General features: G+C 41.3%; 1 protein-coding gene across 1 annotated transcript in view; it reads right to left on the bottom strand.

Annotated features, from left to right (window-relative positions):
- LOC147033054 (calcineurin-binding protein cabin-1-like) overlaps positions 1 to 14,245 on the bottom strand; it is a 124,258-nt gene that overhangs the window by 58,153 nt on the left and 51,860 nt on the right. The window contains exons 13-16 of the mRNA XM_085871165.1: positions 11,525 to 11,733; positions 3,041 to 3,255; positions 2,321 to 2,401; positions 1,981 to 2,063 (exon numbers count right to left, since the gene is read on the bottom strand). Coding sequence (XP_085727291.1) covers positions 1,981 to 2,063; positions 2,321 to 2,401; positions 3,041 to 3,255; positions 11,525 to 11,733 — 588 coding nt within the window. The remainder of the gene's footprint in view (positions 1 to 1,980; positions 2,064 to 2,320; positions 2,402 to 3,040; positions 3,256 to 11,524; positions 11,734 to 14,245) is intronic.

Raw genomic sequence — 14,245 nt, 5'->3', positions numbered from 1 at the left:
AAGACCTTAAATATTAGTTCACCTTGGTAAAATGCCATATCCTATGAAATTACAAGCATGGAAGTGGGATACATTTTGGGTATTTTCACATGTGTCAGAAGTAAATAGCCCCTGACAGGTGGCATTAGCATATAATCAAAGTCAAAACCTTCATAACCAGCTTCAATTTATATTCCATAATTATATGCAACGAACATCCTTCAAATTGTAGAGAAGATAGTGTCCCTTTTGGATGTGCAAGACTGCGCTTTGCAACTGATAGAGTTCTTGCCAACCTCGACAAAAGTTAAGTGATTAATCTCCTTCACTTGTGGCATGATGATGTACTCAGCACTCAGCAACCAAATGCTTGATATCAATCAGGTCAGGTATGGGAGCATGTGCGAGAACAGCGCGTCGCTGCATCCACTTTCCACCAGTACTCCAGGGGCCTCCGTCTGGCCATCCCCCAGGCAGATGCCAGGCCCATCCCCATCTCCTTGAGATGATGGTCAACCTGCTGCAACCACGAGGCACGCGGTCGGCCCACTGGCCTCCTACACTCATGAGACTCCCTCGCTGAGAGAATCTGGTGAGCAGGATCAGTGTCAGGAAAACGAGCCACATGTCCATACAGCCTCAACTGACGCTCACAGACTATGCAGGTAACAAATCTCATCCGAGTCTCTCTCAGCAACCACTTGTTGGACAAAAAATCCGACCAACGATAGCCAAGGGTTCTCCGAAGAGACCTGGTACCAAAGGAATTAAGTCTCCGTCTCAGATCCTTGGTCAGAGTCCAAGTCTCGCATCCATAGAGCAAGACTGGAAGTACCAAGGACCTGAAGACTCGGACTTTCATCCTCCCGCAAAGGTACCGGCAGCGCCACACCCCATGATCCAGTGAATCCATGACTCCCCACGCCGAACCCAGACGTCCATTGACCTCTGACTCACAGCCAGCAGAGACATGAATATCACTGCCAAGGTAAGTTAATGTCTCCACGACCTCAATATCCTCAACGCAAACATGTACAAACAGGACAGCAGCATCGAAGATGTCAATGAAAGACTGGATCTTAGTTTTGACCCAGCAAACCCGTAATCCCAGCGGCTCTGACTTCTCATTCAGCACCACGAGGGCCCCCAAAAGGATATCTAAAGTCTCCGCAAAGATGACTGCATCATCATCATCAAAGATGACATCATCAACAGCAAAATCAAGGTCCGAGATCTTAACATTCCCAAACGATGCACCGCAGCTTGATCTCTCTGACATCCTCCCTAAAATCCAGTCCATACAAGTGCTGAAAAGTGTGGGGGCCAGTACACACCCCTGATGAACTCCAGTAACAACTGGAAATAAGTCAGAGATGGTACCACCACACTTCACAGCACTCTCAGTACCAGAGTAGAGTTCAGACATCAGATCGATCAGTTTTCGTGGCACCCCACGAAGACCAAGAATCCTCCAGAGGACATCCCGATTCACTGAATCCAACGCTTTACAGAGATCAACATAGGTTGCAAGCAGCCCCTGCCGAAACTCTCGTCTGCGTTCGGTGAGGACACGAAGAGCAAGGACACGGTCAATCGTTGACCTCTTTGGTGTAAAGCCTGACTGCTCTGGATGCTGGTGCTCAAGCAGATGGTGGCAAACCCTATCAAGAATTATCAATGTTGTATTGATATCAATGTTGTATTTTTAATGGAGAACATTTATATTTATAACTCTTCTTTACAGGAGCGGTGCTCACGGAAGAAAGAGCAAGGTAGATCTGACAACGGGACAAAAATCAAGGGAATTAACGAACCGGATAAAAGGAAAGGGAAGATGAGAGGAAACAAACGAGCAAGTAAGCTGGTTGGGTTAGGAAATTTTAATGGGATCAAGAATGATCTTGGGACAGAAATGGGGATGACAACAGATGGTGGTTCACTGCTTCATTAAGGTACTGCAATCAATATTTATAAGCACTATTTATTTATTTTTTAACTCACCTTGGTTTCTGCTGCACAAGGAGGATTTGTGTGGTCAATTGCAGCACCTCTCATATCTCCTTCGCCAACTCGACCTTCCATCTCTAAGAATAAAATACAATCGCATCACTATATGCTACCCATGCTCATCACCCATGCTCCAATTCTTCCTTCACCATACCCCAAAATCCACACAAAAATTCACCTTAAGATAGCACCTCCACCATAGTCTCCACACCCCTTATGCCTAGCCCCTACCTCGCCCTAAAACTGATAACTATCCCACCACCTCCCCCAAATTGAGCAGGGGAAGCAGCAGTGAGCAAGGTAAGCAACACAGCAGCCCGAGCAGCAATCTCACGGCAGCAATGTTTGTCGGTGTCCACAGAAGAAAAGACAACGTAGAGCATAAGCTGCAGCCATTTCCGATGAGCAGGAGAAGCTGGGGGAGATCAAAGGATAAGGCTGGAGATTGTGATGATAAAATGAACTTCAGCAATACGAGGACCAGTGGAGAAAACATGATTATGACACATGAAAATGAATGATGATATGTGGAAGAGACTGGGGGTGAGAGGGAGGTAGGAGTTTGGAAAGAAAAGGGGGGGAGGTTGGGGACTGAAGAAATGGTGTATAACAAATGCAGGGATCAGGGAAGGGTGCTCTCAGGAAATGACATAGAAAAATGGAGACAGGGGTTGGGGAATGGAGTGCCAAGGATAAGAGGATCCAGGAATGGCATGTTGAGAAAACAGAGATCAGATCAGGGGATAATATAAGGATAAACAGGAGCCAGAGTTGCATTTGTGATGAAAAGGCCAGGAAGAAATGCTTGGTCTGCTTGGTGAAAGGAAAGAGCATCAGAAAAGGAGATTGTAGCTTAAAGAGGACGAAGTGATTTGAGAAGAAAGATATGAGATACCAATTATGATTGTGTGGTAGGATAGTATGAAAAGTGAAAATGGTACTTAAGAAGGACTGATTGGAGTGAGGTAACAAACAGGCCAGGAATAAGGAGAAGCCGCAAGCAAAGCAGGTGTTGATAGCAGATCGGAGAAATGAAGGGGAAGGTGTGATGTACCAGGGATAATGGAGCCTTCTCTGTCTGCTTGGGCAGGGAGGGGCGGGGGTCTGGCGTAATCGTGGTCACAGAGAACGCCGGGAAAGGGTGACAGGGGTCCCACACCTGGCCGAGCGAGCGAGGGGGGGCCGGGAACAGGGTGCAAGCCCCGGGAAGGGGCGGCGGGGGGCAGGAGGCAACGTGAGGGCTCCTCATCTGTCAAGCTGGTACGTTCCCTGACAGATGGGATGGGAAAGAAAAAGAAAAAAAGTATCCATGAATGACTTGATTTATTTTTTGTACAGCATAAAATTTGAAAAATACCTCAACACTTAAAAGAGTGCCTTCAATTTATTACCTCCACCACCGAAGGTGAAGGAGGTTATGTTTTCACCGCTTTCTGTCTGTTTGTCTGTTGTTACTTACGAAATCTAAAGATTTCATAAGTATATTGATGACTTCCGTCCTCTGTTTGTAGGCAAGATAACTCGACAATGGAAGAAGCTACCAATGTCAAATTACACCACGTGATTCAGGAGGGTGATGGCTAGCGCTGATTAGATTTTGGCCAAAATCGGTCAAAGGTCAAGGTCAGTGAGGTCAAACATCCAAAAAAACGTTATAACTCGAGAACGGAAGAAGCTACCAATGTCAAATTACACCACGTGATTCAGGAGGGTGATGGCTAGCGCTGATTAGTTTTGGTCAAAATCGGTCAAAGGTCAAGGTCACAGTGAGGTCAAACATTCGATTTTTGATGGTTTGGTACAGAATCATCGTAGAAACTTCTGGTTTGCGTCACTACCTTCTCTGGAGACAGCTTTTATTAGACAAGGTCAGAGGTCAAGTTGACTATTTCGTAAGTACCAGTCTATGACTGCTTGTTTGTTTGTTTGTATGCAGGATATCTCAAAAAGTTACGGAGGGATTCGGATAAAATTTTGTGGACAGGTTGCGTGTGTGACAAGGACAAACTGATTCAATTTTGGTGAAGATCCGGATCCGGATCTGATGACTTGAATTTTTTAAATGATTCTTCACCATTGAGATGGGGCCAAAAATGATAGAAAGCACGATATCTCAAAAAATTTTGGGCGGATTCGGACGAAACTTGGTGGACACATTCATTGTGTGCCAAGGTCAAATTGATTGGATTTTGGGGAATATCCAAATTCGGATCTGGATACGAGAATTATTACTTACGAAATCTAAGTATATTGATGACTTCCGTCATCTGTTTGTTACTTACGAAATCTAAAGATTTCGTAAGTATATTGATGCCTTCCGTTTCTGTTTGTTTGTTTGTTTGTAGGCACAATAACTTGAGAACGGAAGAAGCTACCAATGTCAAATTAAACCACGTGATTCAGGAGGGTGATGGCTAGTGCTGATTAGATTTTGGTCAAAATCGGTCAAAGGTCAAGGTCACAGTGAGATCAAATATTCGACTTTTGATGGTTTGGTACAGATAACTCGAGAACGGAAGAAGCTACCAATGTCAAATTACACCACGTGATTCAGGAGGGTGATGGCTAGTGCTGATTCGATTTTGGTCAACATCGGTCAAAGGTCAAGGTCACAGTGAGGTCAAACATAATTCCGTAAATTCATGTGGATAAATGGAGTATTTTTGCTTCGCTCGACGTTCCGAGTTCGTTTTAACTTCGATTTTAATTTTGTCTTCGGTTTTTGCGATCGCTTAGGACGCTTAAAACTCGGTTCTCGAAATTCTGGTAAAAATCGGATGTTTTGGAGACGTTTTAAGATTGTATAAAAAATATTTCACTCGACGCGTCACGGGTCGTCCCATGATGCAGTGCGCTCGAGCAGACGCGTCGTTGAGTTACGTTAAGGTTTAATATAATTGCGTGGAGAAATGGAGATTTTTGCTTCGGTCGACGTTACAATTTTTGATGGTTTGGTACAGATTCATTGTAGAAACTTCTGGTTTGTGTCGCTTCCTTCTCGAGAGACAGCTTTTATTAGACAAGGTCAGAGGTCAAGTTGACGATTTAGTACCAGTCTATGACTGCTTGTTTGTTTGTTTGTAGGCACGATAACTCGAGAACGGAAGAAGCTACGAATGTCAAATTACACCAGGTGATTCAGGAGGGTGATGGCTCGTGCTGATTAGATTTTGGTCAAAATCGGTCAAAGGTCAAGGTCACAGTGAGGTGAAATATTCGATTTATGATGGTTTGGTACAGAATCATTGTAGAAACTTCTGGTTTGCGTCGCTACCTTATCTAGAGACAGCTTTTATTAGACAAGGTCAGAGGTCAAGTTGACGATTTCGTAAGTACCAGTCTATGACTGCTTGTTTGTTTGTTTGTAGGCACGATAACTCGAGAACAGAAGGAGCTACCAATGTCAAATTACACCAGGTGATTCAGGATGGTGATGGCTAGTGCTGATTAGATTTTGGTCAAAATCGGTCAAAGGTCAAGGTCACAGTGAGGTCAAATATTCGATTTTTGATGGTTTGGTACAGAATCATTGTAGAAACTTCTGGTTTGCGTCGCTACCTTCTCTAGAGACAGCTTTTATAAGACAAGGTCAGAGGTCAAGTTGACGATTTTGTAAGTACCAGTATATGACTGCTTGGTTGTGTGTTTGTTTGTGTGTGTTTGTTTGTAGGCACGATAACTCGAGAACGGAAGAAGCTACCAATGTCAAATTACACCACGTGATTCAGGAGGGTGATGGCTCGCACTGATTAGATTTTGGTCAAAATTGGTCAAGGGTCAAGGTCACAGTGAGGTCACACATTTGATTTTTGATGGTTTGGAACAGAATCATTGTAGAAACTTCTGGTTTGCTTCGCTACCTTCTCGAGAGACAGCTTTTATTAGACAAGGTCAGAGGTAAACTTGACAATTTCCTAAGTATCAGTCTATGACTGCTTGTTTAATCTTTAAAGTGATTCTTCAAAATTGATAGATAGGGCCAAAAATGATATAGTACTGTATAGCATCATCATCACACCATTTGAAAGCCTTTATCCCTGAGCAGGAGTCAGCATTTTGCGGGGCCAATCATGGTACTCTTTATTGGGGCAATGTTTTTACAACCAGATGCCCTTCCTGACGCCAACCCTTTAGTCACCTTCAACCCTGCAGGGATAATTACCAGGATACTGGTGCTCATTTTACCGACCTTCAGAAAGATGATAGGCTGAGTCAACCCCCCTGATGCTAACTCGGTGGCCAGCGGGGCTCAAAATCAGGACCCCAAGGATCCCATGCCACCGCCTTAACCACTGAGCCACACCAGGCTCATATAGTACTGTATAGCATGATACTTAAAAAAATGTATTGGGCCCGATATGTTCTCGTGGATCAGGCAATGCGTGGCGGAGGTTTGCGCTCTGTCGAGTGCCCTTCGAGTTTGAAAATGCAATCAAGTTTATTTCAAAGATTATTCCCATTTTAAATGCACCGATTCAGTGAAATGTATAAATCCTCATCACAAGCATGTTGTGTATTGAAGAATATACTTCATAATTTTATTCACAAACACCATGCAAAAAAATACCAATAACCCACAAACTACAAAAGGGCCTACATTTAAATGATAATTTTTGTCAATTTGCTTTGCCATTCAGCTGTGCAAAATATTAATCAAATATTACATGTTTTCTGTCTTTGAACATTATTTTGGATGGATGACCTTCATACCAGAATATAACGAGTTAAATCAAATGACGTGTTCTTGAATCCAAAGTAACATAAAGAAAATTCTTATTTAGATAATCACATGATGACGGAAAGTACAGCTAATATATATATATATATATATATATATATATATATATATATATATATATATATATATATATATATATATATATATGACATAATTCAAAAGCAGTTGGACAAGAAGGATGACAAACAACAAGAAAACCATGGATTATTTTCCTGGTTTAGGATATGTATGGATGAGGTGTAGTCAAAGTTTATCCCTTTTAATAGAATGTAGTAAATTTGGAATACCACTTAATTCCTATTTAATGTTCTGTGGGTGATAACTGAAGGAAGCAAACAGGAAAACTGATGTTAGCTGAATGGCTGGTCCGCAAGCTAAACCCAACCAACATTAAATTGTTGGTGCACCTCAAAAGGAGTCATGTGAATCACAAGTTCCTTAAATACTATATTCCCATTTGAAACAAAATTGATAGTTCCTTACGTACATAATACAACATGTGAAACTAAGTCCCATGTTCAAAATGAACTCCAGGAAACCACGACACAGAAACAAACAAGTATGCGAGATGTGCGAATATATACCGGAGGCTTCGGCAGGGAGAAGTATTGTGAGACAAGATGAAAGCCTTGTGTGGAACACTTTCAGTGTGGAAAAGTAAATGCTCTACAGTAGAATTAGCACAAGCATACAGATAATAGGCTGTACAAATGATAAAATTATGGAGTTCACGGAAGGAGAAAATCCACGAAGAGAAGAATAGAGTGCGCAAAGTATCACAAATGTATTTCCACGTGATTAGCGAATAGTCAGCAGGTAGTAAACGGAGTCCACTGAAAGTCTGGGGAAGAAAACAGGAAGGAACCATGGGTTGAGTGTCCCAACTAAGCATGCTTCGCTGAATGAGGATCTCCCTTTGAGAAATGTCCAAGTTTTTCTTTTTCAACAAAATTGCGACCAGGTTTATGGAAAAGTACTGCAAGTTGATTGGTTGTTCCTCCCTGATAACCCACACCCAGCTCAGAACAAAACGTCACATGTACGAGCTAAGCTTAAAGGCCCTGTCACACCTTGACAATTTAGCCAGCGTATGCCTGACGTATGAAAAATTTGGCTAAAATGCTGGCACACGTCGAATACGTTATGGGTAAGTTTGTATACGTTAAGAACACGCTGGCATACGTCAGCATACGCTGGCTAAAACGTCAAGGTGTGACAGCGGCTTCACATTTCGATGTCTAGTGCGGTTATGATTTGAATCGTCGAGCCGCAGCCTATGAATAGCCTACGCCACGTGATCGTCGGCGATACGCTGCCGCGCTATGCATAAGTTAGGCTATCGTTGGGCATAGGTTGTAAACGCCTACAACATGTTCAGCATTCATTGGTATAAGTTATCTATATGTGATTGAAACGTTCCGTGTACGTTACTAATACGTTATGCATACGTCCAACACATTATTATACACCCAAAACTTTAAAAAAAAACATCAATAGTTCAGCGTATGCCAGCGTTTTACATACATTTTGATACCTTGCCATACGCTGGCTAAAACGTCAAGGTGTGACAGCCCCTTAAGGAGAGTCACCGACAGGTGTCGTATATTGAGCACGTATTGGAATGGATAACAACACAGCTCAATTGTTTGTGATTTACTTTGTATGCAAAAGTCTGTTGACATCAGAGTACATGCAGATTTGTTTTGACAAGAAAGCTTAAGAGCTGGTGCTATTAAAAATAATAATAATAATAATAATAATAATAATAATAATAAAATATCACACTCAGCAGCGTGCGCGTGGCGACAAATTTGCGCAATTATGAATGATGACAAAGAGAAGACAAGACAATACAAGAGTAACTCAGCCTTTATGCTGATTATAAACTACACATAAGAGAATGAACATCTCTACCCAGTTCTGCTGTGCATCTGTGCCCACATATAGTTAATGGCCACTTCATGCTGAAAATCTACTCCAAGACCTCACAAAATGCTTGAGATGCATTCAAAAAAAGAAAACAATAATAATAATACTAAAAATAAATAATAATCTATACGAATAAAAGGCAATGCATCTGTGTCAATGTGTGGGTGTGTCGACTCCATAACTCCAAAACTATAAAAATTAGCAGCCTGAAACTTTACATGCACAATAACAAAACTCCAAGGAAGTGCAAGAGTGAAAATTGGGTGTTTGAGTTCATTAAAACACCCCTTTTGAAGAAAATTAACGGCCTTATTTAATTATATCCTTCATCAGGCGTTCCCCGGCCACCTCACTCTCTGGGTCTTAAGGTATTTCTTGAGTAACCTCGCTGGGGTCTGAAGCGGCCATGTTTTCTGGCCTGCTCAAACATGCCTTGACTTAGAATGGGCCACAACGATCTCTTAACGATAAAGTTGTTGTTTTCACTTTCCTCAATTATATTATTGAATGCCCGTTCGTCATAGCTACGAATCGTTGTGTACATCGCTTTTGTAAGTACTATAAGTTTTCAAATTAGGAGCTTGGAACGATTTCATGCATTATATGACACGATTTTCCACGATGTACTCTCACGGCCGAATTAAAGGTTATCATCGAAATATTATTTCGGTTTTGAGGATCAGATATCGTCCGGATTAAAAAAGTATCGAAATCTGTTGTCTTCCAGGGTTGTTCGGCATTAAGCTGTAACTATTTTGTGGATGAAGTCATGATGTGAATTAATTGATTATATTTCACTCACTGCTGTGGGCACAGTGAAGATGGGCTATAAAGTTTAAAGGATCCTTTGAGGTATGCAGTGACAGCCTGGCCAACCAGTCCTCATCAGCCATTTAATTGGAGTGCTTGCATGAGTGCTTAAGCCACTTTCCAAGCGCCCATTGTTGATAGTACGGATTAATGTTTGTGAACATATCGCTGAAACATCTATATAAATTTATTATATATGATATATAAATCTATATATAAATCGTCTGTATAAATTTGTATAAAAAAGACAGAATTCAGGAGCAGATGGTACGACTGAGAAGGATGTGTACAGAGGGAGGGAGGGGTTAGGGACACAAGATTTTGAAGCAAACACAGGATTGAAGCAGTCACCTCCTCACAAACGGAGTTAGTTGTGGTGCCATTTGAAGTGAGGGAAGGGATGGAAGGGGAGCATACACCAGAGACAGACTTGACAAGGCACCACCAGGTTTTAAAGGAGGGAGACAAGTTTGAACGCTCATTCTTCAGATTGGACAGATGTTGTTTTCTGGCTCTCCTGAGAGTAGACAAACAATTGTTGCGGGGTTTATGGAATGATCCCAGGTTGGCTTCGGTCAGATTTGCCTTCAAGGAGGAGAATGCAAGTTGTTTTAAAGCAACAGCCTCATCACAGGATTCAGAGTACCAAGAGCGGGAGGATGAGTAAGATAATTGAAGACGAAGTGAATCTGTGCATAAGAGAGAGCCGGTTTCAGTAGAAGAATTCCCAGGCTGAATTAATATCAGCGGTGGTGGATGTAGGAGACAAGTCCTGAAGTGTTTTAAATATATATATATATATATATATATATATATATATATATATATATATATATATATATATATATATATATATATATCCCACGAATAAGTGTAGCACAGAGCTGCAAATGTAGAAGCAGTTCACATTTCATGAATCCACCAATGTCAGGGTTCAACAGTACTATAAAATGACACTGTTGTTATTTACTTCAGCAGTTTGTTTCACATGCATTTATAAAGGTTGTTAATACAGATGACTTGTCACTGATAATTTAATGAATTTAGCTTAAAGTATAAATATCATTGAAATGACCCAAACTTTGGCACAGTACTGTTTGTATAATAATGCCCAGGCAACAAAGAACATTCACATGAAACCACAATAAACAACACTACTATATTAGTGGGAAAGGTTTGATAATATTGGAAGAGTGAATACATTAGAAATGAGAAGGGCACTGAGTAGAGTGCATACCTCCGTCATGTAATGCCTGATCCATGAGAACATATCGGACCCAATACATTTTTGAAATATCATGCTCTCCAGTACTATATCGTTTTTGGCCAGATCTCTCAATGAAGAATCACTTTCAAAATTAAATAATTCTCGTATCCAGATCTGGATTCAGATCTTCACCAAAATCAAATCAATTCGTCCTTGTAACATACCCAACACGTCCACAAAGTTTCGTCCGAATCCGTCCACAACTTTTTGAGATATCGTGCTATATGTCATTTTTTAGCCCTATCTCTCAATGGTGACAAATCACTTCAAAAATTCTAGTAGTCAGATCCGGATCCGGATCTTCACCAAAATAGAATCAACTCTTCCTTGTTACAAACCCAACCTGTCCACCAGGTTTCATCAGAATCTGTGCACAACTTTTTGAGATATCCTGCAAACAACCAAACAGATAAAAGGGGTGAAAACATAACCTCCTTCACCTTTAGTGGTGGAGGGTAATAAGCAAATTATTAAGCTTTGAACTTGAATAATTTTGAGTTGGAAAAACTGTGGGAAAGATTTCCAAAAAGATAAAAATAAATTAACAAAAGTTCAAGTAAATAAACCTATAGATAACAAGAAAAAAAAGAAGAAGATATAGCTCATGTGATTAAATGAATCACATTGAAGTTTTCTAGTTCATCAATGAATTGACCACAATCTCAAGGTATTGCACATTTGGGCTGAGGAATTAAAGAGCGAGCCATTATGACCAACTGATTGTAGTTGTCGAAAATCAAACAACCAAAAAAATTTACAAACACATGTGAAAATATTGTATTAATAGAACGCACTTGTCTGAACTCTTATTCTCTTCTCCTCGGGCAAAAGGCCCATGAGTCGCCTCCCACATGTAGGAAAACAACAGCTTGTAGTCCAGAGAGTCCAATCGATCGACGGGCACTTTCTCCTTTTTCTCCGATTCTTCTTTCTCGAGCTCCTCCTCACCTTCTTCAGATCTCTCAAGGAGTTTCAAGATGGAAGCGTGCAGACGGTAATATACCTACAGAAAGAAACAAAGACCAATTAAACTGTTGATTCTAGGTTATATTCATGAAACATGTAGATAATGCCTACAGGATTTTCCACACTTGTAAAAGTGGATGTCTTCGCAGTATCATGATTTGATTGGACATCAGTGTCCAGCATTCACAGGACTGGCAAGATATCCTAGAGGTATGCACACTTGCCTCTGAGCTGTCTCACCTGGGTTTGAATCTGGCCCAGCTATAAACTACCATTCATGTGTTTCAGAGGCAGTGCGAGGCATCAGTGTGTGCACCGTCCCTTGAATGGACGTTAAACTGAGTGCCCTGTCTGCCAGCATTAGGTGGTGGATGTTAATAAAATAAAAAAATAAAATAAAATCCCACGGTGTCCTTCGCCAAGAATAGATGGGCTATCACCAGCAGCCTGAATAAAGTCCAAATTCCTGCTTTAACCCACAGGGGGGCATTACATCAACAGCACTGCTGCACCCCCAGCGAGTGATGCTCGAAGATGAAGATGTTTCAAAAATCACGTGCATCAATAATGTATACAAATGTCACATCACGATATCTAACATATCAATAGTTTCTGCAAATCTCATAAATGACTCGGACATTGAGAAAAGGAGGAAATCTATAGAAATGTGGAAATTTATCATGCCTGATGCAATGTCGTAAAACTTCAAAGTGTACCATTACAAAGAACATTTCATTTATTCTCTCACAAAGTGGCAATTTGTAAATATTCCTGTTATCCGAGATGTTAGTGGCAATCCATTTCCGAGAGAATCCAATTCGACAGTTGAAAAATCTCCACGACAATCAGGCAATGTCTCACAGCAGTATCGGTAACTTTTCTCTCCTCAGTTGACTTTTTCTGTTCTTTCATTCCCTTGGTGTTTGTCCCGCTGTCAATTAAACCTCTCTGTCTCCGTCTCTCTCTCTATTTCTCTCACTCTCTCATGAGCTTCACACTCTGGGTAAAAAGAAATTTAATAATAAGAGGAGAAAAAGAAAGAGAGGAAGAGAGGGAGAGAGGGAGAGAGGGAGAGAGGGAGAGAGGGAGAGAGGTAGAGAGGGAGAGAGGGAGAGAGGGAGACAGAGAGACAGAGAGACAGAGAGACAGAGAGACAGAGAGACAGAGAGACAGAGAGACAGAGAGAGAGACAGAGAGAGACAGAGAGAGACAGAGAGAGACAGAGAGAGACAGAGAGAGACAGAGAGAGACAGAGACAGAGACAGAGACAGAGACAGAGAGAGACAGAGAGAGACAGAGACAGAGAGAGAGAGAGAGAGACAGAGAGAGAGACAGACAGAGACAGAGAAAGAGAAAAGAGAGAAAGAGAGAAAGAGAGAAAGAGAGAAAGAGAGAAAGAGAAAAGAGAGAAAGAGAGAAAGACATCAGAATAATCTATTAGTATTGTTAATAATAAACTTTGGGACAACACCCCTGGGTGCTCACCTTGTCGTGGCTGGATAAGATAACCATGGAACCACTCGTGGGTATGGATGACCCACAGAATATGTAACAGAGAAGAAAGTAAATACCTATGGAATTTTATTTTTAATGCCATGAACAAACTTTGGTATATCACGGGTGATGAAGGTTGTCGCCAAATTTCATCGGAGTGGTGTGTGTGGTTTTGGAGAAGAAAGCAAATACATATTTTGGGGGGGGACCCCCTCCCCCATATGCGTGGAACCCCTTGCACCTCAATTTGTTTATGGTGTGAACAATCTTTGGTATATAATGGGTGATGAAGGTTGTGGTCAAGTTTCATCAAAATTGTGTGCATAGTTTCAGAGAAGAAAGCAAATACATATTTTTGGGGGCAACCTCCCCTTTCAGCCTGACTTTTTGAATGTCATGAACAAACTTTGGTACATTATGGGTGAGAAGAATGTTGTAGTCAAGTTTCATTGGAATTGTGTATACCATTTTTTGAGAAGAAAGCAAATACCTCTTTGGGGAGGAGGGGTGGGGGCAACCCCCACCCCCACCCCTTAAACTCCCTCCGTAGTTCCCCTCAGAAGACAATTTCTTTTAAGCCGTGAACAAATTTTGGTACATCTTGGGTGATTAAGGTTGTGGTCAAGGTTCATCGTAATTGCATGTGAAGTTTCTGAGAAGAAAGCAAATACATATTTTGTGGAGCAACTCCCATAAACCCCCTTAGGGCCCGATTTTGTTAATGCCATGGAAAAACTTTGTTACATACACAGTGATGAACGTTGTGGTAAAGTTTCATCGAAATCGTATGTGTAGTTTGAGAAGAAGCTGCAAATATATGTGGACGGACGGACGGACAGACGACACGCCATCCCATAAGCTCCCTGGAACTATGTTCCAGGTGAGGTAAATAGGGGTCTATTACCTCATTATCTGATAATTTTCCTGCTGTATCTCCACAAGATGAATCCATCATCGCTTCAGACATTAAATCCTTCCTCTTCTCCAATGGCTTGATTTCCGATCATCAATTTGGTTTTTAGACCAGGTCACTCTACCCTGGATATGCTGCTTCT

Source organism: Eptatretus burgeri, chromosome 2 (genome assembly GCF_056783735.1).
Source record: "Eptatretus burgeri isolate ZD-2024b chromosome 2, Ebu_testis_v1, whole genome shotgun sequence".
Taxonomy (NCBI): domain Eukaryota; kingdom Metazoa; phylum Chordata; class Myxini; order Myxiniformes; family Myxinidae; genus Eptatretus; species Eptatretus burgeri.
The sequence above is the reverse complement of the archived record's forward strand: the minus strand, read 5'-3'. Positions and strand labels throughout refer to the sequence as shown.